General features: G+C 39.7%; 1 protein-coding gene across 12 annotated transcripts in view; it reads right to left on the bottom strand.

Annotated features, from left to right (window-relative positions):
• The window catches only part of ABI1 (abl interactor 1), an 80,168-nt gene that overhangs the window by 39,676 nt on the left and 14,869 nt on the right, over positions 1 to 25,623 (bottom strand). For all 12 annotated transcript variants that reach the window (XM_065921025.1, XM_065921014.1, XM_065921018.1 and 9 more), the window contains exon 2: positions 9,536 to 9,703. In XM_065921025.1, coding sequence (XP_065777097.1) covers positions 9,536 to 9,703 — 168 coding nt within the window. The remainder of the gene's footprint in view (positions 1 to 9,535; positions 9,704 to 25,623) is intronic.

Genomic DNA, 25,623 nt, shown 5'->3' with positions numbered 1-25,623 from the left:
ATATTAAATACAGCAAACAAAATTCAGGGAGGAGGGAGAAGGGGGAACTAAAGATCAGAGCAGAAAACATCAAAGAAGTTACTCCATAGAGGTTTGCTGGCCACTAACAGACTTAAGACTTACACCAAATGGGAACAAGGGCTTCCCTAGTAGCTCAGCTGGTAAAGAATCTACCTGCAATACAGGAGACCCCCGTTCAATTCCTGGATCAAGAAGATCCCCTGGAGAAGGAAATGGCTACCCACTCCAATATTCTTGCCTGGAGAATTTCAAGGACAGAGGAGCCTGGCAGGCTACAGTCCATGGGGTCACAAAGAGTAGGACACAACTTTGCAACTAACACTTTCACTTTCAAATGGCAACAAAACAGAAGGTGTCTTGGTTTGCTGAATGTGGGAAGGTAGAAGTGACATGGCAAAAGGATCTCTGCAGATGTGATTAAGAATCTTGAGACAGAAAGATTATTCAGGATTACTGATATGAGCTCATGTCATCACAAGAGTGTTTAGGAAACTAATACACACACACACATACACCCCTGAGGGGGAAGGGGAGGGCAGTTATCCAAGAAAGTATAACAAGTTCCCATGTTTTCAGGTACAAAATTCTCAATAGTCCTGGATTGATCATACCCCAAGAACACTTGGCAGAGTAACAGAATAAAACTGTCTAGGAATACGTCTTCAATTTATCTTACCAATGTATCACCCTCAGCATGCAGAGAGATCTCAAAGATGGTATCTTAAGACGGGCTCACAACCAAAACTTATAAAACATATAAGGAAATAATTCAGCATAAACGGGAGGCAGCATACACACACATATGCACATACATACATGTGCACACTTACACAGTAAGGCCTCCAGAGAATGTTAATCCGAAAGACAATGTTAATCCAGAAGAAAGGAAAGTAACAGAATAGACGACACGAATAAAAGGTACAAAATAATGGTGGTTCATCTGAATCCAAATAGTTCAATAACTACATTAAGTGTATATGCAGTAAATGCTCCAGTTAAAAGAAATGTCACACTATTTTTGTTTTTAATTTTTTATTGTTGGCTTGTGGAATCTCAGCTCCCCAACGAGGGATTGAACCTGGGCCATGGCAGGGAAAGCTGGGAGGAATGCTAACCACTAGTCTACAAGTGAACTCCCACACTGTATTTTTTTTATAAAATCCAGTTATTCCTAGAAGAGACAAATCTTAAAAGGAAAAAGTTGAAAGCAAAAGAAAGGGAAGGGTATATTCTGTACGTTAACATGTAGTAATATTCATGGTATCAAGACAAAATAGGCTATAATTTTTAGAAACTCTAGGCCAGAGAATATTTTATTCCATACTAATGCTGTCTTTCATCAAAAATAGATTTACATGAATTTACTCAATGGAGGTTTTATAATTTATACTTTGCTCTTTGAAAAGAACAAACTAAAAACATTAGAGAAGCTACTTTCATGCCAAGCTTGGAGAAAGGAGGGGACAATTTTAGAAAAAATGAGTATGTGTGACTGCACATAAAACTGCAGGTGGCTAGAAAGGAAATCAGCTCAAAGGAAATATAACTAAAAATAGGCTTAGAACAGTGGTTCTACTGCCTTCATTTGGATTTTCCAATTATTTCAGAGCTAAAATGCACACAATTTGTTTTTAACCAGGAGGGTTATTTTAGAAATAATTTCTGCCATAATTAAATATATTTATTTATGTCTCAGAAGTTCTCAAGTACCACTTATAACTCAGAGACCAAAGGATTTTTAAATGTGCAATGATCTTAATGGCAAAATATAGCACAATTAATTATTTTTACAAGTTGAAATAAAAATTCCTATGACAGTAAATTTGCTGGATCTCTAAAAAAACATTCTTGGGGTGTTATTCCTTGATGTGTGTCATGCCAGATTCTTTAATAGAATTCCTATATCTTTAGATATTATTATGAATTTACAAGCCCTAATGCTAGAAACACTTAGAAAAAGACTTAAAAGTAACCAAAAAAGTTTTCTTAACAAAATTGAAACAATGAAAGTGGTTTTTAAATAGGAAGCTACTGCCTCCAAAAAGTCTCTTTATCACATGAATTTACTCATGAAGAAACATTAAACATATCCATACTGACATTCTACAAATTAACTGGTCTATAGTTTTCAAAAGTATCAAGGTCAGGAAAAGTCCAGTGTAGGCTGAGGAACAGTGGTAGACTGAAGAAGGCTGAGGAGACAGGATAACTAAACGCTTCTGAACTGGCTCAGAGGGAGGAGCTAAGATGGCGGAGGAATAGGACGGGAAGACCACTTTCTCCCCCACAAATTCATCAAAAGATCATTTGAACGCTGAGCAAACTCCACAAAACGACTTCTGAACTGGCTCAATTTCCCATAAAGTTACTGAACAAACCGGCAGACTGCAGTAGAAATTTGAGTAGAGAGTAGTAATATATCCATGTTAATCACCTGATTTTGATGCTTGTATAACAGCTATGCAGTAGCATGTACTTGTGTCTAGAAAATACACACCCAAGATTTCAGGACTGATGGGGCACCACAGCAGCAGGTTATTCTCAAACAGTTCGAAACAAAAAAGTTATTTGTCCTATACTTGCAATTTTCTGTGAGTTTAAAATTGTCATTCATTCCCCTCCCAAAAAATATTTGATGTCATCTTTACTACTTCCTCACAAAAATGAGAGCAAGATTTTTTTTTTTTAAGTTCACTGATTCAGAGGTATTTAGCAATCAGTGTTCCATTAACCTATGAAGGAACACAACCAAGAAAAATTTCTCTAAGATAAGGATACAATGATTTTTTTCCCCATCAACTGAAATTAAAAGGGGACAGCCCCATGCAAAGCTATAATGAATTCTAATGGCTCTAAAGTCTCTTGCATTGAGCTTCTCTAAAGGGATTCTGAGACCTTCCACTATAATTTCCTTCCCTTTTATTTGTTGAAATTAACAGATGCATGCATGCTAGGCACTGGGATGATCACAGCAGAACCCTGCGGAAGGCAAAGAGAATAGGACAAATTAACTAGATAATTCTAATAATAAATTCTTTGAAAAGGAACTATAGGATGCTGTAAAAAACAATCAGCAGAGAATTCTAATAATATGCGCACAGGTAAGAGACAGGACAGAAAAGGGCATTGGGGAAAACCACCCTTTAATAAAATTCAGAGTAAGACCTCAAGGATGAACGGGGCGGGCGGGGGGGGGGACTTGAGCAGATGAAACAAGTCTGTAACAATGTAAGTCAGGTATGCAGAGAGATTTTTATCCCTAGAACTTAAAAATCCTAGATGGGTTAGTAATAAGGAATAAAGCCAAAAATAAAGGCAGGTGCCAGGCCTCTTAAAGAACCTTAAATGCTGTTAAAAAGATTTTAGGGTTTTTATTCTTGCAGTCCAGTCACTGACTTCCAAACCTTTTTTATTGTTCATCCTAATACACAGAATCTCAACATGTAATATAAACAAAAGCAGCGCTGACCTGGCTAAAGTGTAAAGAGGGTGCTCTAGAACTTCATCAGCTAAGCCTCCTGCTTCCCTAAGTGAGAGCAAAGGCAAAAACAAGAGAAAAGAGATGGGGCCAGTATGAGAAATAACATAAGCTGGGCTGCTTTAGCCAGACTTCCAATCAGAAACTAGTGAGATACTCTAATTAGAAGAATTCAAAGAGCATTTATAACAGAGGGACTAAACACAATGAATGAGAAGGGGTAGGGGAACAGGAGGTATCGGAGCCAATGTTCTCAGCAGGAAGAGCTAAAATCCTAAATCCAAAAGGACAAGGGCAGGAGGATCACTAGAATGAGGAGGACGAAGTCACCCAGACAAGGCCACCTTGAGAGGAACAGGGACTTGGCCTGGACACAGCCAGTCCACTGGGAAGAAACCAGGGAAATAAATGTTCTGAGCTTCCCTTCCTCACTGCTGCAGACCTGACCATGTCCACACGGGCTGTACTCTTTCTGAAGTCAGAAGTCACAGATGCCCATGGACATAATCCATATGGTAAGGCTCCCACGAAAAAGACCAGAGGGGAGAGAAAAATCAAGGAAGATCAAACAGAAGTTACCTGTCATATAGCAGCAGGCACAGAAGTACTAGGAAAGATCAAATCTACTCTTCTGGAACCATGAAATGCTTTCCATGAGGCCAAGGCAATTAAACTGAAGGTGAAGAGTGACCAGGAATTAGGCAGAGGAAATCGAGTAGGTACCCATTCCAAGCAAAGGGACTGGCCACAACAAAGGCACACTGCTAAAGCACTGTGTGAATGAGGCTGTGTGAAGCCCAAAGTTGGGAGGGGGGGGGGGGGGGAGAACGAAGCTAGACAGGCAAAAGGAGACAAGACCGTGCTTATGTCCATACCACACTAACCATCCAGCCTTTGTCCTGCAGGCAAAGTGTAAGGACTGACATGATATCACTTGAAAGAGGTATGGGTCGGTTTTTAATGAAAGTAACAGGCAAAGAAATTTTCCTCTTAATGGTAAAAGTCAATTCTTGCTCTTACTTATTGACCGGCTCCTGCCTAGCTGTTTCACAAGAACTGCAAGGCAGAGTGCAAGTGTGGAAATGAATGCAGACACTGATAATATCCAATTACAGGACCTAATCCATTTCAGCCCCTTAATTCTTCATACTTGGACTTTCTCAAGGAACAAGCAGGCAAAAATATATTCAGTGACCACACTGAGTACTATATTTAAGATTCTGCATTAAATAACTGATAATTCAAAATGTACATTAGGGTATGTTCATTTTCCTTTGAAATGGAGAACTTTCTAAAAACAACAGTAGTTAGTTCAGTTCAGTCACTCAGTTGTGTCTGACTATGCGGCCCCATGGACTGCAGCACTCCAGGCCTCCCTGTCCATCACCAACACCCAGAGCTTACTCAAACTCATGTCCACTGAGTCGGTGATGCCACCCAACCATCTCATCCTCTGTCATCCCCTTCTCCTCCTGCCTTTAATCTTTCCCAGAATCAGGGTCTTTTCCAATGAGTCAGTTCTTCACATCAGGTGGCCAAAGTATTGGAGTTTCAGCTTCAGCATCAGTCCTTCCAATGAATATTCAGGACTGATTTCCTTTAGGATGGACTGCTTGGATCTTCTTGCAGTCCAAGGGACCCTCAAGAGTCTTCTCCAACACCACAGTTCAAAAGCATCATTTTTTGGCACTCAGCTTTCTTCACAGTCTAACTCTCACATTCATACATGACTAATGGAAAAACCACAGCTTTGACTAGACAGACCTTTGCTGGCAAAGGAATGTCTCTGCTTTTTAACATGATCTCTAGGTTGGTCATAACTTTCCTTCCAAGGAGTAAGCATCTTTTAATTTCATGGCTGCAGTCACCATCTGCAGTGATTTTGGAGCCCAAAAAAATAAAGTCTGCCACAATTTCCACTGTTTACCCATCTATTTGCCATGAAGTGACAGGACTGGATGCTATGGTCTTAGTTTTTTGAATGTTGAGCTTTAGGCCAACTTTTTCACTCTCCTCTTTCACTTTCATCAAGAGGCTCTTTAGTTCTTCGCTTTCTGCCATAAGAGTGGTGTCATCTGCATATCTGAGGTTATTGATATTCCTCCCGGCAATCTTGATCCCAGCTTGTGCTTCATCCAGCCCAGCGTTTCTCATGATGAACTCTGCATATAAGTTAAATAAGCAGGGTGACAATATACAGCCTTGACGTACTCCTTTGCCTGTTTGGAACCAGCCTGTTGTTCCATGTCCAGATCTCACTGCTGCTTCTTGACCTGCATACAGATTTTTCAAGAGGCAGATCGGGTGGTCTGGTATTCCCATCTCTTTCAGAATTTCCCACAGTTTATTGTGATCCACACAGTCAGATGCTTTGGTGTAGTCAATAAAGCAGAAATACATGTTTTTCTGGAACTCTTTCTTTTTCAATGATCCAACAGATGTTGGCAATTTGATCTCTGGTTCCTCTGCCTTTTCTAAAACCAGCTTGAACATCTGGAAGTTCATGGTTTATGTACTGTTGAAGCCTGGCTTGGAGAATTTTGAGCATTACTTTACTAAAGTGTGAGATGAATACAACTGTGTGGTAGTCTGAGCATTCTTTGGCATTACCTCTCTTTGGGGCTGGAATGAAAAATGACCTTTTCCAGTTCTGGGGCCACTGCTGCATTTTCCAAATTTGCTGGCATATTGACTGCAGCACTTTCACAGCATCATCTTTTAGTATCTGAAATAGCTCAACAGGAATTCCATCACCTCCACTAGTTTTGTTCATAGTGATGCTTCCTAAGGCCCCACTTGACTTCACATTCCAGGATGTCTGGCTCTAGGTGAGTGATCACACCATCGTGGTTATCTGGGTTGTGTATATCTTTTTTGGATAGTTCTTCTGTGTATTCTTGCTACCTCTTCTTAATATCTTCTGCTTCTGTGAGGTCCATATCATTTCTGTCCTTTACTGTGCCCATCTTTGCATGAAATGTTCCCTCGGTATCTCTAATTTTCCTGAAGAGATCGCTAGTCTTTCCATTCTATTGTTCTCCTCTATTTCACAACCAATTAGTCCTCATTCACAAAAGACTAGATTTTTAGAAGTGCCACAGGGTAACTTAAAGTTTCAAGGATCTACTCCTTGTCAGACCCTAAAGGAGACACTAGGGACAAGACACAGTGATTAAAAAAAAAAAAAAGACACAGTGATGAACCCAACAAATGAGGTTTCTTCATCACTAAATTTACCTCTCAGAGAAGAAACAGGCATTAAATAGGTAAATACACAAACACAATCACAAATTTGTCACATGCCACAAATAAGAGCAACAAGGAAGAGGTGCTGAAAAAGTATTTCTAGAATTAGAACAAAAATATCCTTGTTCCTTTTAGTAAAAGCAACATCCAAGGATAGGAGACAAAATCAAACCACAATAGACTGATACATATATATGTTTCGAGGAAGAAGACTGCCACAAGATGCCAGATTTGAGAACTTAGTCTGTGAACTATCAAGAGAGAAAAGGGAGTCTCTCGAAAGGTATGGTAAGGAAAGCTTCTTTATAAGATGGAGGGAAAATGCTGAATGTTGATTAGAGGGCTAATGCAAGAGAGGTCAAATATTAATGGGAGAGAACAGATGATTAGCTATGATGACTAAAAATGCCAACATTCTATATCCAGGTATTAGGCTAAGTTCTTTACATGCAATTCCTTATTTCATTTTTTAATATCAGCACTAATGGGCCAACTCTGCATATGAGAAAACGAAACACAAAAAAGTTAGGTAATTTGAACAGATCACATGCAGACAGAACTAGGATTCAAACTGAGATCTTTATGAGTTCAAAGCAGTCTATACCACACTGTCTCATTCAAAAAATACTTTTTAAATCATCTCTTAGGTGTCAGTTAACTATGTACTGAGGATAAAAAGATGAACAACGCCTGGGGCACAATCAGTCAGTACATGGTACTTACACAGGATGGTCTTTACCTTTAAAGAGCGGAGGGGGAGACAGACATGGAGCTCAAGTCACTGATACCAGCGGGAACAAGTAAGACGGCATAGCACAAGGAGAGCAGCAGTATCTACCCTGTGCTAATAATCAGTGAAGACTTCAGATGGTGCTTATGCTATGCAGAACAGAGACAGAACAAAGTTCATGCCAAGTAAGACAAACAGATTACAGAAAAGAGGCACAAAACTGCATGCTATGTTTAGAAGACTTCAACAAGTTGAGCATGGCAGGAATGTGATGCAAATTGGAAGAGACCAGACCAAAGGGCCTTTTATACCACACTAAGATATCTGAGGTTTAAAACCATAGGAAGCAAAAAACCATTTCCAGGCTTTGAAACAAGACTGGCAACTGTAAAGACTCAGCAATTGACTAGGAGGTTCAAGCTGTAGCCTGGGGCACGGCTTAACAGACAACCAAAAGGTGAGAAGATCTGCAAAGAGATTCCCAAACTCACCACTTATTATCAGACCAGAAAAGGGAAGGCTCTAGCCCCTTTTTAGAAAAATTTCACTTATTCTAAGTGAAATGAGAGCACTCTTCAGTTATTACTGTTAATCAGGACAGAACTAAAATATGGTCTGGGCTTCCCAGATGGCTGGGAAAGAATCCACCTGCCAATACAGGAGACTCAGATTCAATCCCTGGGTGGGAAGATCCCCTGGAAAAGGAAATGGTAACCCACTCCATATTCTTGTCTGGAGAATTCCAGTGACAGAGGAGCCTGGTGGGCTCAAGTCCACGGGGTCAAAAAGAGTTGGACACAACTTAGTGACTAAACAACAATAAAAATATGGTTTAGCTCCAACTTTGTGAATAGTAGGGAGGAGTCTGAAGGTTTGCTTCCTCAACACCCCAAATAGATTATCTGTGAGGCAGAATGTGGATTTGGGTGATTCATTTCTCCAAAAAAGCATATTGAACAGAGGCAGGATAGCCTGCTGTCTGCCTTGAAAGTAAAGAACAGAGTCTTCAGTTTGAGAAGGATACGCCCATCCTTGCTTCAGGGCTGAATCACATCAGTCTGCCATCTGGCAATGGTGAGGGAAGATGGATATTCTCTTTTTTTGCTCAGCATGCTGCTCTGATTCAGGAGTTGTGTATTTCCCATCAAGCAGATACAGAAAGCAGCAAAAGGATACACCCACTCCCCTAGCATAATGCAAGCCATTATTCAGCTTCATCAATGAAAACAAATCAGAGAGAAATGAATTAGAACTTCAGATTTAACTTTCAAAACTAACCTCCAGGTACATTCCTCATTCTAAACAAAACAAACATCCTAGTCACCCTGAACAAGTCATCATGACTTTATGTAAGACCATTATCTCAGACTGGAATGCATTTGCACTCCATGTCTGTATGATCAAATGAGCAGGCTCCCATCAAACCCCAACTTAAACATCACTCCTTCAATGCCACCCAAAAGACATGCTCACAGGACTTATTTCTCCATTCAAATGTTTATTAAATATTTCCAGGTATTATACTGAATAGTATACAGACCAATCCTTCCTAAAGAAAAATTTTAACAAACACTACTGAATGCTTAGAATATGACAGGTTTAGTGCTAAGTTCTAGAAATTTTTTAATCCAATAACAATACAATCTACTGCTTTTCAAAAACTCCCTTAATACAGTAAAAAAAAAAAAAAAAAAAACAACATACATAATAAATGTGGCTTTTAGGGTAAATGGGTAAGGACAAAGAAAGAAATAATTAAGACCAGAATGAAAATCAATTTAATAGATGAAAGTCAATTCTACACACTTTGCTTAAAACTGAAGAGGAGGGAACACCGTCTAACGTTATTTGGTAAGGTCAGCGTTACACTAACACAAAGCCACAGACCAGTAACCACTGGGGTGTGTATCTTACCACAGAAGAGTCTCACTAAACTCAAAGCTAAAGCTGAAAGTGACAATGGCTAGTCAGTAAGATGAGTAAGGAATCCTTATTTCCAAGCTACCTACCATGCTGCTAGCTAACTAAATGTGACTTCAAAGCTTTTCACAAGCCATTACCTGTGAGATGTGATTGATGGAGGACTCCATTCTCCGGAGCTGAGAGGCCTGGATGTCCAGCAGCTGGAGCACATTGTTAGCCAACGCATTTATTTGATAAGCGACACTAGCTAGGGATTGGGTTGTATAGGCTTTGGTCTCTTCTAAAGCTTTCCTCTTGTCTGTAGCCTGAAATAAGAACAAAAAAGCCCAATATTTATTTTGGTTAACATTCATTAAACATCTGTTCTATAGAAAGGCAGCATTAGAATTATATTTTTTTAATAGAAAAGCCCAACTGAATCAAAGAACTTACCAGACCAGTTTGATGAACCACAGAGCACGCCACCCTCCGACTCTAGTAAAGGCAGGTGTCTCAAGTCCGCTGACTTACTCTGCCTGCACTGACCTCCCCATGTGTCCCCTCAAGGCAAGATATGACCTCCTCCAGGACCTGTGAGTCATAAATTTCTCCATTTCACTTTCCCTTACAGTCTTTTGTTGAACTTTGAGGTCACCATCCATGATACCCCAGGGCTCTACTTAACAAACGGTAACTTAACAGCAACAAAAAAAATCACAACATCCACTAGTACAATGACATGGACTAAATCCATTCTACCTTACAATTCTGCTTACATCAATGAACATCAGAAATCCAAACAACCTGTTAACCATTACAACCAAGCTTCTCATCACCACAAAAACTACTGTAATCTTATGACCCCATCCTTTACCCATCCATTTTCCCCAAACTCCAGTGCACAACTCACAGTCAGACAGTGAGAAATGTTCAGAGACCAATTTCAAAGCTAAGTTCAGAGAAAAATTCAAAGACAAGTGATAAACTCTGGGAGGGTGAGGGAGGTGATGGGTGGGGAGCAAGCAGGGTAGCCAGCAACTTATAATTAATATATAATCTAAAAACAAAAAGGCAGGGATAGAAAAAATGAAACAGATCTAAGAGTTCAAAAAAAAAAAAGGCAATGCAACCACTCTTAACCATGTTTAATAACATTCAACCTTGCTCGTCATAAAAAAGAAATGCAGATGCAAACTAATATGAGATAATATTCTCATCCATCCACCCAGCGAAAATCCAAAAGCAGGACAAGGTACTCTGCAAAGTTGCAGAGGAAGACTCTGATACACTCACTGCTGGTGATATCCAGCAAAATTACATACAGGCTTATATTTTGTCCCGATAATCTCACTTTTAGGAATCTCAAAGAATCACTGACAAAAAAATATATGTAATTATTCATTACAGCACTATTTACAATAGGAAAAGACTAGAAACAACCAATACAGCCACCAGTGGGGGACTGGTCACACGAATTATGGGCTCTCCAAACATCAGGGTACCACACTGCAGTAAGAAGTGATGCTGAGAGACACTGTTATCACCACCACACCCGAGCTCCAGAATGCCGGTAAGGTGAAAAAGAAAAAATGTTCATAGAATGCTACCCCTTATGAAATGAGCAAAGATAGAAAAATATATTTTTTTACTTTTTAAGAAAAAAGGATAAAACATAACATCTTTAAAAAATAACTGCATATGGGGCCACAGGTCAATAGATTAGTAAGAATATGGATAAGATTTTTTAAACATACCTTGTTTTTTAGATTTGCTTTTTGCAACTATGCAAACAATTTACACAATTATAAAACAAAATTAAAATTTAAAAAGGAATTCCCCAAAATTAAATGTCAAATTAATCAAATGGGCCTAACTGTGTATCCAATTAGTGGCTTAACCAGAGAGGAAATATCCTACAAGTGGCTTCAAAGCACAGTAATTTGATTGTACATCTCTAATGGGGTTTATCCTTAGGACAAAACAATTAAAAGAAGGAAGAAAAATACTGAATCTGTTTTCAGTTACTTTATTGCTGATGGTAGTTGTGGAATTATTACCCGGAGATTGCTGTTTGTGTGGTGTGGAATAAAGCAAGTTACTAAATATGTTCAGGTCATTGAGAACTGAGATTTGGGGCATAATTCAAAAGACATTCTGATGTAAGAAGAAAAAACCTGTGGTTCTGCATTTAAGCTGAAAACATTAATCTGAACTTAATTATTATTGTATCACATTTATCAATATCTAACCAAAAAGCCTAAATGGTGACTGTAGTCAGTAACACTGTACTGTAAAACTGGAATTTGCTAAGGACAGACCTGACATGTCCTCAGCAAGGAGGCGGGGGGAGGGTAATACACACATGAAGTGATGCGTGTGTTAACTAAGTACTGTCAATAGCAGATCCAGGTGCCACTTCCAGGCCTAGACATAAAAGCCTCCCACTCATGTTTGGATGCAATGGTTAAAGTAAAATGCAGTCCTACCAAAAAAACTGGTATGATGATTGGTATGATGGTATCACCAACTGGATGGACATGAGTTTGAGCAAGCTCCGGGAGTTGGTGATGGACAGGGAGGCCTGGCATGCTCATGGAGTTGAAAAGAGTTGGACACGACTGAGCAACTGAACTGAATCAAAAAAATTAAGCTGTATTTAACAGAAACCATTGTACACGGCTTCCATTTTTAAATTTAAAATAATTAAAATTAAATAAAATTTTAAAACTCATATTCTCAAACTAGCCACATTTTAAAGAGTTCAATAGTCATATATGGATTGTGGCCTTACTGGAAAGAGTGCAGTTCTAGTCACAGTTAATTTCCTCTATAAACCATGGATTTAAAAGTTAAGCCTGCACAAGAATCACTGTTTTCACTTATTTCACTTAAGTTTAGTATCCAATAGTTGGTCTCCCTCATTCTTTGATACTTTTGCTGTATTAACTACCAAGCAGCCTTAATACATCCAAAGGATCACACAAAATGGATTATAAACCAGAAGACTTCTCCACAGAGCTAAAACAGACATCGTTAATCAATTACAACAGTCTTCCTACAAAAGTCTAAACACTCTTAACTAATCACTCTAGGAGCTGACATGTGATTGTAACCAATCTGCCATCCCTGTCTTATGCCACTGACGAAGTTTGCTTAAAATGGAAATAAACATATGGCTTTAAAAGAAAAGTAATTATTTAAAAGAGCTAAACTCGAAATAAATAATGTAGGCCAAGAACTTAACAGGAAATTCCTTAGATAACTGAATTTTCTCAACAGCCCATATATAAAACTGTCTTCTTCCTCCCATATCCACCTGTGGAAACCAAGTTTTACTGAGTTAAGATCTGCTTGCTGGAGGAAAGAACATTTTCCTACTCCTAGCAGTATCTACTCCTATTACATCCTTTTCTTGCCCCTCAAGGTGACTACACAGGCAAAGTAATCTCTTACTTTTCACTGTTTAAAATGGAAATGACGATGCCATAAGCAATCTCTCTCATACCCATACATTTATCTTTATCCCCACCGCCTTGCCCTCATTCTCAACTTCCATCTATGACCAGAAGAAAAACCTCTCTCCCTCTATTACAACTAAGTACTTGAAGCCCCAAAGACACAAGAACAGCCTCGCCATAAGTATGCTTGCTTAAAAAGTAATACATTCTAGGTGAAAACAAATTACATGGTTTAATTTTTGCCTTTTCTTAAACAGAGAGAGAAATTTACAAAATTAATGCATTGTCATGGAAATGGACCTTACTAACATTTTAGTATAAGTTATTCAAGTCTCTCAAGTACATCTGTTTAATCTAACAAGAATATAAAACTAACCCTGTTTTTTTTCATTTAAAAATGTATAATGAGCATTTCCCCATGTGATATTCTTCTATTCCTATTCTTTTTCAAAAACTACATAATAATGGCAGTAACTGTTAGTTGACAGTTCTCCTTTTAATCAATGTGTGCAGATTCAAATCCAACTTCCTCTAAATAACCAAACAAGAGGTGGCATTATTTCCAAACATTAACCTCTAAGCCAACGTTAAGAACACCATTTCTAAGTTAGGGCCCGACTACTGATAAGACCTGGCACATGTCCTATAGCACTAGCCTGTGTAATAACATTTCAGAAAAACAGTTTAAGTTAAATTACAGTGTTCTTTTTCTCACTCACCTGAACCCTTCCCTAAAGTCTGACAGGAAGATCAGAAAATTATGTCTGTTCTGAGGAACAATCTTTCTCCATGTCTTAACTGCAAGACATAGGGCTTCCCTTGTGGCTCAGTTGGTAATCCGCCTGCAATGTGGACCTGGGTTCAATCCCTGGGTTGGCAAGATCCCCTGAAGAAGGGAAAGGCTACCGACTCCAGTATCCTGGCCTGGAGAATTTCACGGACTGTATGTGTATAGCCCGCAGGGTCGCAAAGAATCGACACGACTGAGCGACTTGCACTTTTAACTCCAAGTGGTTTAATGATCCTGCTCAGGTAACAAAACAGGGGTCTCACACATTAAAAAAAAAAAAAGTTTCTCCATTTTGCTTCTGTCTTTACTTTTCCTCCCACTCTTTGCAGAAATGACACATCATATCTTTTTAACAACTTTTAGTTTAACTCTAATCCAAACTTGCCAGAAACTTTTCCAATGTTATTTTTCCCACAGAATATTTCAAATATTTAAATAAGGTTTTTCCAATTATATTAATAGAATGAAAGCAATTTCATGGTAGTTCATTAAAAAATTACCCACATCTACCAAAACACACCATATTTCAATGACTCCAACAAAACAGCTATGTCAGATGCACCATTTTTATGTATCACTCAGAGAAAAACCGGCCACCTCCATTATGTCAGAATGCTTTCTTATGAAGAAATTTTATTTTATACTTAACAGAAAATGCTCTTTGGGATTTATTTAGATGGTGCGCTTTATATGTCACTCTTAATTATACAGTAATACCAGCTATAGATTCATTTTCAGATTTATCCAACTTCCAAAAGAAACCCTTTATATCTTTTATTTTGTATGATTCAAGATCCAACCAAACACGTTCACAACTCTTGACAGTCATGTCTATTCATTTTTTAAATCTAGAAAATCCCCTTCAACCCTGACCTTTTTTTTTCTTTCAAAACACAGTTTGTTTTAAAATTCCAGGCCAGTTGTCTTATAGGAAGTCCTACAATCTGGATTCATCTGATTGTTTCCTCATGATTAGATTCAGATTAAGCAGAGTGGCTACAATAATAATAGGTGATGCTATAAACTTCCCACTATAAGCAATACATCTTTTAAAATAAGGCTCCACTTTTATTTCCACAATTTTCTTCCAAACTCCTGACACCAATTCTGCAAACTTTGACGCTGGTGCTATCTTACAAGGGGATAACCAAAAAAAAAAAAAAATTTTTTTTTAAAGACAAAACCCGAGACTCTTTTCTTTCCTGAAATGGTCTTTAAACGTTTTGACTCTAGTTCTTCCTTAAATGGTTTGATGACAGGTTGCAATAATCCAGTTACCCCAACAGTAAAACCATCCAAATTCATACAAGTGGGAACAAAGACAACTGCTGCCTGGCTGATAGCTTTCTAAGGACAACATTAATTGAAAATGCATCCCAAGAACAGAAATTTTAAAATGTAGGGGTGAGGAGAAAGTTTCTTAGAACTGCTCAAATTTACTCTATAAGGTTAAGGTTTCTGTCAATTAGGAAGGATTTAAAATGTCAACTTTCAATACGTATAAGGAAGAGTACACAAAACACAACACAAATACACAAAGCAAAACATTTATCTTGCTAAATGAAGGCCACTGAAAGGTCTGGCTTGAGAGCATTTCCAGAGGGAACCCAGAATCCCTTTGTGGGAGGGATGAGAGGAGTCGGGACAAAAGAGTACACAGGCCCAATCCTGGCTGGAGCCATGGGGCTTAGGCTATGAATACGCTCAATACCTAGCTAACACTGAAAGGATCTAATTTTCTCCAACACAATTTCCATTCCAATAAAAGTAAAAAGGAAATAAAAAGAAACCCTACCAGGTTACAGCAAATATCCAGCATAAAGAATAAATTTTTTGCAGAACAATTCAGGTTGAAACCTAGACACTGTAACCAAAGCACAGCTCCTCCCCACCACCTCCCACTTAAGCAGCTGCTAACAGGCCTATGATCCTTTCATTCCCAGCAGAATCCAGGGAAAACCTCTGGTGCCTACTGAGTCACACAGCGCTGATGGACAGGAATGCGAGTTGTGGCGCATGCTCTTCTTTAACTGAAGAGCAAATACTAAACAATCAACAGCTAGGATCCTCATTAAATAACATTCCAAATTAAACTCTAACGTAGATTATGTTTTCAAACCTTCACAGGTCAATTTATATCTCCAGGGCACTTCCAATAACTAGATAATTAGGGTCTGAAATTTTAGGTTTTACCCTAATTATAGCCTCAATCAATGAATTATATTTATTAAAAACAGGCAAAATCTGCAAAAATCCAATTTTAGAAAGAGCAACTACATTTAAACACAAAATTAGTTAAATGTACTATTGACAGAATATATTCCACAGGAGTCCAAGACACTGGGTTCGTTCCATCAACTCCTTCCATGTTAACTAATTATCTTCTCATATAATCTTATTTCTTCTTAAAAGGAATTAAACTCAAAGAGCCATGATGAAGAAAGAGCACAGCTTGAACACACACTTTCACATTCTGCTGGAGGGTGCAATTAGACAGTAAATATCACAGTTCTTTAAAATGTATATATTCTTCACTTCTAGGAACTTACTCAAAAGAAATAAAAGGCAAAGGACAAAGAATCTGTATGTTCAAGTATGCCCACACCGTTGTTTAAAACAGCAAAAAAGAAAAAACAAAAAAACTAGAAACAACCTAAGTGGCCAATGATTGGTGTTTAAAATATTCATGTATTAGAGTAGAGTACCATGTAGTCAATAAAAGTAATCTAGATATTTACCAACAAGGAAAACGCATTAAGTTAGAATTCAAACTGAGAAGTAGAACCACTATGAGTTACAGAATAATTATAGAATTTTACCTTACACAATTATAGAAGTAGCTGGGAAAGCTGTGAAGGTCCCAAAGGGAAGTAGGAAGATCAGACAGTCATCGAGAGTCTATTTGAGACATCTGACACATTCAGCTACAAAAACATGGCTGCCAAGGAAAGACTCCTGGGGAGATCTGAGAAGCTGCAGGTCTCCCACCAAGTGAGTGGGCCTGACGCAGCTGGTAACCAAACTATCAGCAACCAGAAGAAAAGAGCTGGACGCAGAGCAAAAGAGATCAAGATCTGGCTGGACCTCACCAACACCGCCATGTCTCTCTCTGCATATCACCACAAAAACCTTCAGAGGTTTAGTGAGGGCTGCTTACACAAATTCTCTTTTGGCCAATTCTAGCCATACCCACGGAGAAGGCAATGGCACCCCACTCCAGTACTCTTGCCTGGAAAATCCCAAGGACGGAGGAGCCTGGTAGGCTGCAGTCCATGGGGTCGAGAAGAGTCCGACATGACTGAGACTTCACTTTCACTTTTCACTTTCATGCATTGGAGAAGGAAATGGCAACCCACTCCAGCGTTCTTGCCTGGAGAAACCCAGGGACAGGGGAGCCTGGTGGGCTGCCGTCTATGGGGTCACACAGAGTCGGACACGAATGAAGCGACCTAGCAGCAGCAGCAGCCATACCCAGCTTCAGCTTAAGTAAACTGATACAGTACTAACTACCATGGCACCCCCGGTCAATATGGTACACACACACCTCTGTCATCATATTCAACTCCTGAATGAAAACAACAGCAAAATCACACTCCAGTGTAACATGATGTAACCATCCCTTACACAACCGAAAAGATGATATCTCCTCAAAACAGAATACAAAGTCTATCTTCTCTTCAAGTAAAGTTCTTTCCTTTCCTGAGTTGTACTTCCCCTTTGATATCCTGTGACTTAAATACTGAAACACAAGGTTAACCAGTAATAACAAATCTTAAGAAGAATGGGGGGGGGGGGGGGGGCGGTGCGGGGAAGAAGTGGTTACTATATACATAAATATTAAGAAAGATACAGAACAAATATTCATAGCTACTGCTTTTCATTCTACAACTGGTCATGAGGTGACCAAGAGCAGCTAGTGTTTATTATAATTTTCTTCTCCCACTATCAATCACAGTTTTGTCTGCCCTCTGCACTCATCTCATCCGGTCACTGTTCCTTGCCTGTTGTGTCTGTGCTTAGTTGCTCATCTGTGTCTGCATCTTTGCGACCCCATGGACTGCAGCCCGCCAGGCTCCTCTGTTAATGTAATTTTCCAGGCAAGAATATTGGAGTGGTTTGCCATTCCCTTCTCCAGGAGATGTTCGGGACCCAGGGATCTCCTGTGTCTCCTGCATTGCTGGCAGATTCTTTACCTGCTGAGCCACTGAGGAAGGAAGTCCAGTGACCTAAACCTCCTTTACCATCAGCAGCCCTACTTGTATTGTGTTGCATTAGCTTTCCATCAACTTTTATAGTATAGGACTCGGGAGTGGTTAAGAGGCACTCCAGGGACCTCGTGCATTCCAGACATACTCCTCTCCACCCCCACTGTGTAGTAGCAACCCAATTTCCACTCGACGGACGGGATCAATCACGGTAGCCAAAACAGTAATGTCTTGCTTTGCCCGTTAGTTTACTGGCACAAGGAAGGCAAAGTGGCCAGGTGTTCAATTTCCAGTTTAACAGAACCAATGCTGCATTTCCCAGTAAAAGCATTCCTCTTTGGAACTCAGAACTCTACACTGGCATGCCCCAGAGTTGAAGACAAAGAAGAAAAAATTTTGCCAGCAGATCATTAGGGGTGATAGTGAGAAAAGGTCACTTTATTTCCACCTCTTGAGCCCCAGACCTATGAATGCTGGCTACAGGAGAAACCCCACCACACACCTGTGACTGATTCAGAGACCAGACCCCTTCTCAGAGAACACTACACCAGCACTGCAAAGAACTGCCACCAACAGGTGCAGTGAGTCTTCAGAAAGACATTCCACTGTTCTATCAATTCAGCTGCTTCAAGGTAATGGGGAAAAAGGTAAGACCAGGGATTCCGTGAACATGAGCCCAGTGCCACATTTCACTTGCTGTAAAATCAACTGCCTGGTCAGAAGCAATGTGATACAGAATACTAAGACATAATTAAGGCATTCTGAAAGTCAATAAGGAGTTTTGGCAGAAACAGTGCAGGAAGGGAAAGCAAATCCATGCCCAGAGCAAGCAGCTTTTTCAAGGAGAACAAAGTGTTGTCCTCTTTGTTATGGAAATAGTCCAATGCAAACCACTTGCCACCAGGTATCTGGCTGGTCCCTCCAGAGGAATGGTGTCATCCTAGGGGGTCACAGTGGTGGCACTCTACCATTAGCAAGGCGGTCATTCAGCGGTAGTGGGCTCCAGGCCAGCCGTGATGTTTCTGAAGATACACACCATCTCCGTGCCTGCCGCTGTGCTGTCTTTTTCACCAGCACTGTGGGCAACGACTGAGGTAGAAGGGGAAAGGCTGAAATGCAGATGTGCTATCCCACCCACCTGGTCATTAAGATCCTTCTCTGCTGAGGCTGCTCCTTGATGGGCATTCACAGTGAACCCAAATATTACTTTGTGTCCATTTGGAAGTATGTCTGTATATCTATTCCCCAAACTTCCAATTATGTTCCTTCCAAGCCCATAATCAATTAGCCAAACGATTAGCTACTGCCATGAATTGAGTGGGTCCACATCTCTAATCATCTCTCTTTCAAAACAAAACAACTAGGTGCACTGCTCAAAGATGCACCAGTGAGTTGCAACAAGGATTTACCATATAGCACAGGTAACTATATTCAGTATCTTGTAATAACCTATGATGGAAACTAATCTGAAAGAAAAAATATACATGTATACATATATAATCATTTTGCTGTATACCTGAAACTAACACAACATTGTGAATCAACTATACACCAATTAAAACAAAAAGGTCTGCCCATAGAGGGAATCCCCTTCACCACTGCGCTCTGGGTCACAGCTAACTGTGGCTATAAGATGTCCATGCTGGCACCAGCATACTAGTGTAGAACCATTTGTAAACTAGACCTAAGTTGTTTCTTCCTCAGTTAACTGGGACTCCTCATGAGGCCGTAAGTGTGGACTGAGAGGGAAGAAGCAAAGCAACAGGAGCTTAAGTATACACCTTGGGGAGTGTGCATCACAGGAGAAGGTCCATAAAATACTCAGTAATAAAAGCAAATTATAAAATGATTTGTGCCTGCTTTTTTTAAAAGAAATGACATACGTAAAGCAATTACCCTTCAATAAAAAATAAATTAATTAAAAAAAAAAAGAAATGGCATGGGGGAGACCACTGCCTCCCAGCCTATGATTCTAAGAGTGAACGAAGTACAGTTTTAAAACGTCAGTGAATCCACTGAAGTGTTCCCTCCAAGATTTGAACACCACATGAATTTTAATTAACTGGAAGGAAAAAAGGAATAGAGTGATAAAGTTTTCTGCAGATAGTTGAGGAGAAATAGTTCCTCCAGATGGTTCATTTTTGACCAATGAACAATTAAAGCTCTACATAAGGGATCCATAAATGGAGAAGAAAAAAAAAATTTTAACACTTTTCTCTAAGTTATTCTTCATATAGGAACAAATTCGTATCTTTAATTCATACGCAAATAAATGTGACTTTGCGAGGTAATTACTTAAGGAGTACAATGCATCGTTTCACAAACTACAAGGTAAGGTGGTAGTTAACACTGTCACGATCAGTACCACCCTTAATTAACTGAGTGGAGAAAACAAAGCGCTCCTGCTTTAAAACAAACAAAAATCAAGGTTCTATATATCAACAAAAGTAACCTGTGCTACCACTGACTGCCTATTTCTTCACACCAGCTCACAAAACAGTCTCACAGAATCAGTACTGGCGGTGTCCATCCTAGACTGATTCACTGACCACATTTTCCAAACCAAAAAATCACAACTAGCATGACACAATGTGACAAACTATATTTTCCCCTAATTTCTTCATCTATTATATAAAAGTGTAAGAATTACAGTGATATTAAGAATCAGTTAACAAGTCTTATTGAAAGCAGCTAAATTTTCTAAATTATAGCTATTCCCAAAAAATGTGAGACACAGAGTCATTTTTACAAGTATTAAAAAAAAAAAAAAACCTGAGACATGGACAGAGGGATATTCTGTTCCCATCCATCAGTTATAAAACAGAAAGAGATAAAAGAAAGACACTATTAACAAAATACCACATACTGAATACAAACCAAATAAGTTAACCATTTAGGAATCTAAAAACCAATTAAGGAAATACAATAATATTAAAAAGAAAGCCATCTAACAAGATATGTACAAGATCTATATGAGGAAAACAACAAAACTCTGATGAAAGAAAAAAAAAAACTAAACAGAGAATCCATGGTCATGCCTAAGAAGACCTGATACTATCAAGACATCACTTCTCCCCACCTTGATCTAGAGATTCAACGGAACTCCAATCAAAATCTGAGGAAGTTACTTTGTGAATACCAACAAAGTGATTATGAAGTATATAGGGAAAGATGATGTCAGACAGCTGAATATGATGTTCTTCATCACATCTACCTTCAAAAATTTTACATCCATCCTAGGACAAAAGGGAGCTGTGGGATCCAGAGAACAAACTGTAAAACTCAGGTGTAGTACAAGAGCAAGGAGAGCTGTTTTAAAACAGACTTGTACCCATGGTCTCAGCTGAATTTAAAACTAGCTCTATCCCAGAAGCCACTGCTATAGCCCCACTTAGCTTTGGTTCTGACACCAGCACCAGATGCCAGGGGCATAGGAGGACTCTTACCCACCTGAAACCAGGTAATACACATACAGACACCAGTCTCAGGGGTGAACCATGCACTGACCTGTGAACCAGCTCCAGTTCCTTGCAGCTGCAGTTCAGGAGCCCCTAGAGAACACTAATTTAGACAATCACCCAGAGAGGAGAGAATCTCTGTGAAAGTTCAGGAATCCTGTGGAGAATTTCCAGCCCACCACTGGAGCGAATGAAATGTGAGATAAGATGCACTGGAAAGGGTAAGAAGAACAGTCTGATTTCACCCATTTCACACATCCCTCCAAGGCAGCACAGCTCAGTGCCAAGAGAGCCCTTCTCAACCAATGACTTCTCCGCCGGGTCAAGTGAGAGCAGATGAGGGAGCCCCTGGCTTCCCAGCTGTGGGACACACTGCCAAAGCCCATTTCCTTCTCGCCCCATCCAGAATACTGAAGCGTGAACAGCACCTCTAGGAGGTGGTGAGTGGCTGGTACACAACAAATGGGATGTGGATCCTGCTGAGCATGTCAAAGATTCCACTAGGAAACCCAACCACAAGCTTCTGAAGATGCTTTGCCCACAGTGCCCCGCGTGCCCAACCTTCCATATCCCCACCTCATAACTGGCTCAAGAGAGTGCTCCTGACAGTGGCAGAGTGAGCTTCTGCAAAAGATCAGTGTGCATGCATAGAGAGGCAGACTGAACCTGTGGCCTGGGAAAGACCATAAACTTGAGCCATAAGCACCATCCTCAGAAAAGCAAAAAAGGATGCCTGTTACTTTGCAGGATCAAAAGAATGCAAGCAAGTTTAAAAATTCTGTCACAAGGAGGAGCAAGAAATGTAGAGCAGGCATATCCTTAGAAGATCTATCAAAGCCTTGGAATTCCTAGCAGATGTGACAAGATATTTCTCTCCTGCAGTCAATTAGTAAAGATGGAAAGAGGCGACAGCTCTACTTCAATTGTGAAGACAGCAACACAAGAATTCAAAGAATATGAAGAGACACTGCCAGAGGGAGACGGGCTGGACTTCTGTTGTTGCTATGGGAAATCTTGCTGTGTTGGGTTACATGTGAACTTGAATCAAAATGCCCTGAAGGCTGTGAGATCCTGTGTTCTTCTAGAACAGCATCGAAACATGTATATTATCAAGGGTGAAACAGATCGCCAGTCCAGGCTGGATGCATGAGACAAGTGCTCGGGGCTGGTGTACTGGGATGATCCAGAGGGATGAGATGGGGAGGGAGGTGGGAGGGGGGGGTTCAGAATGGGGAACACATGTAAATCCATGGCTGATTCATGTCAATGTATCGCAAAAACCACTACAATACTGTAAAGTAATTAGCCTCCAACTAAAAAAAAAAATAAAAAAAAAGAAGAATATGAAAATTCAAGAAAAAAGGACACCATCAAAGGCTCACAATATTCCAGTAACCAATCCCAAGGACAAGGAGTTCTGTGATTTACCCAATAAAGAATTCAAAATAGTGTTTCAAGGAAACGCAATGAGCTACAAGAAATCAGAAAGATCATTTAATGAAATCAGTAAACACATGAACAAAATGTGTTTAACAAAGAGATAAAAATCCTAATAAAGAAACAGGTTCTGGAGCTAAAAAATGCAATCAATAAAATTAAAAATGCAAGAGACCATCAAAAGCAGCATGTATCAAATAGAAGAAAGAATCTGTGAAACAGGAGACAGAAACTTCAAACAAAGGAGAAAAAAAAGAATGAAAAAGAATGAAAAATGACTACATGATTTGGGGGATATGATTAAAAGAAACAATTTGTGAATTAGTGGAGTCCCACAGGAAGAAGAGATGGAGAAGAGGGCATAAAGTATTTTTAAAGAAATAATAGCATAGGACTTCCCAAATCTGGAGAGAGGTTTGGACACCCAAGTTAATGGAACAAAGACCTAACAGACACATCATCAAAGAAGAGCCACAAATAGCAAATACACATAGGGAAAGATGCTCCACATCTTTAGGGGAACCCAAATCAAAATGAGTTATCACTACACATCTATCAGAATGGCCAAAATCTAGAATACTGACAGCACCAAATGCTGGTGAGCATATGGGGCAACTAAACTTTCATTCACTGATGATGTGAATGCAAAACTGTACAGTCACTTTAGAGGTGAAAACACAGATACATACACAAACCAGTACACGAATGTTTATAGCAGCTTTTATTTATAATTGCCAAAACCTAGAAGCAACCATGGAGAAGGCAATGGCACCCCACGCCAGCACTCTTGCCTGGAAAATCCCATGGATGGAGGAGCCTGGTAGGCTGCAGTCCATGGGGTCACTAAGAGTCGGACACGACTGAGCAACTTCACTTTCAATTTTCACTTTCATGCACTGGAGAAGGAAATGGCAACCCACTCCAGTGTTCTTGCCTGGAGAATCACAGGGACAGGGAAACCTGATGGGCTGCCGTCTATGGGGTCGCACAGAGTCGGACACGACTGAAGCAACTTAGCAGCAGCCACGGCAGAAGCAGCCAAGGTGTCCTTCACTGGGTGAACAGATAAACTGTGGTATACCCACACAATGGAACACTATTCAAAGCCAAAAATAAATGAGCTATCAAACCATGAAAGGACTCAGAGAAATCTTAGATGAATATTACTAAGTGAAAGAAGCCAATCTGAAAAAGCTACAAACTGTATGATTCACCTACATAACAGTCTTTAAAAAGCAAACCTTAAGAGACAGTAAAAAGATCACTTATTGCCAAGAGTCAGGAAAGAGGAGAGACGAATAAGTGAAGAACAAAGGATTTCAAGGCAGTGAAACTACCCCGCACTATAGCACAGTGGTGGACACGTCATTCTACGTTTGTCAAAACGCAGAGAGTGAAAAAAGTAAAATAAAAAACAAGGAATATACAACCCCAAGAGTGAATCCTAAACTAAGTAAACAAACTCTAGACTCTGGGTGATAATGATGTGTCCATGTAGGTTCATCAATTGTAATAAACATAACCATCCTGATACCTTTGATATTGATGTTGATAATGTGGGGGGCTGTCCATATGCAGGGGCAGAACAGTATATGGAAATCTCTGTGCCCTCCATTCAATTTTGCTGTGAAGCTAAACTTGCTCTTAGAAAGTCTCTTGGGGGAAAAAGAGTGAAAGAGAAAAAAATAAATCCATTCACTCAGTATGTCAGCTCAAGCACAGTTCAGATGCATCAGCAGTGTAACTAGTGCAGGCTGTAGAACAGAGCCCAACAAACTATGACCCTCAGGCCAAATACTTACCTTCTGCAAACAAAGTTTTACAAGAACACCTTCATACCTATTAATTTACATGCATCTCCGGTTTTCTTACTACAGTGACAGAGTTCAGTAGTTGTGACAGATCCCTTGGCCTGCAATGCCTAAAATATTGATATTACCTGGCCCTTTGGGAAAACACTGACCACTCTCGCTCTGAAACAGTGATTTCCAACCCGAAGTGGATACTGACATCCCTAGTGAGCTTTTTAAAAAATTCCAGAGCCCCAGACCCAACCTAATCCTTACCTCCCCTCTAAAAAGATTATAATTTACTTGGCCTAGGGGTAGGACCATTAGCTATTACTATACCAACAGAAAAATCTGTACAATAAAACAGGAAAATATACAAGATAAAAATCAGGATGCCCAGTAATACAGAAGATAAAGGCAGGAGCCTAACACAGAGAACTGCATGATAAACTGGAGCCGTAAGTCTGGCTCTGGCCTCCATGAGTCTGCAAAGATAAAGAAACAAGATCACTACATGATCTACCGTATCCACGAGGTCAAAACATTTTAGTGAAACTCAATTTTTTTCCTAAAACTTCAGCCTGACTGTAAAAAGAAAGCTTTATTATAATTTTTCTCTGTGATGTAAACATATCATTTATCCCTCTCATCTTATACACCTTATATACCTCTTAGCCCCAATAAACAAACAAAAATCCTAAGAGTGGCAGGATTTCATACAGACAGTACCATGCTCCCTGCCTGCCTTTCTTCTCTTTTTGAGGGGGTTTGGGGTTGGGTGGGGTGGGGTGGAGAGTGAGGCAGGAGGAAGAGGGGGAATAAGGATGACTGTAAGAAATGCACCACTAAACTGGAGAGAAGGTGACTCTATAGTCCACATTATTAAATACAAATAATAAACCCACTAATGCAAGCAGTCCCCAAGTTATGACACATGGTTGATACAAAAGTGATTTATTCAGACCTATAATTCATTTCTCCTGCATTTACAACTACTTTTGAATGGCATCTGTTGATTACAACAAATGTGTTCACACAAAAGAACAGAGAATATATCAGGACACAGCAAAATCATAATTTCACCTTAACAATGTTGCGGTACATTTAA

The sequence above is a fragment of the Muntiacus reevesi genome, chromosome 2 (genome assembly GCF_963930625.1).
Source record: "Muntiacus reevesi chromosome 2, mMunRee1.1, whole genome shotgun sequence".
NCBI lineage: Eukaryota > Metazoa > Chordata > Mammalia > Artiodactyla > Cervidae > Muntiacus > Muntiacus reevesi.
Note: the sequence above shows the minus strand (reverse complement) of the source record. Positions and strands in the feature narration are given on the sequence as shown.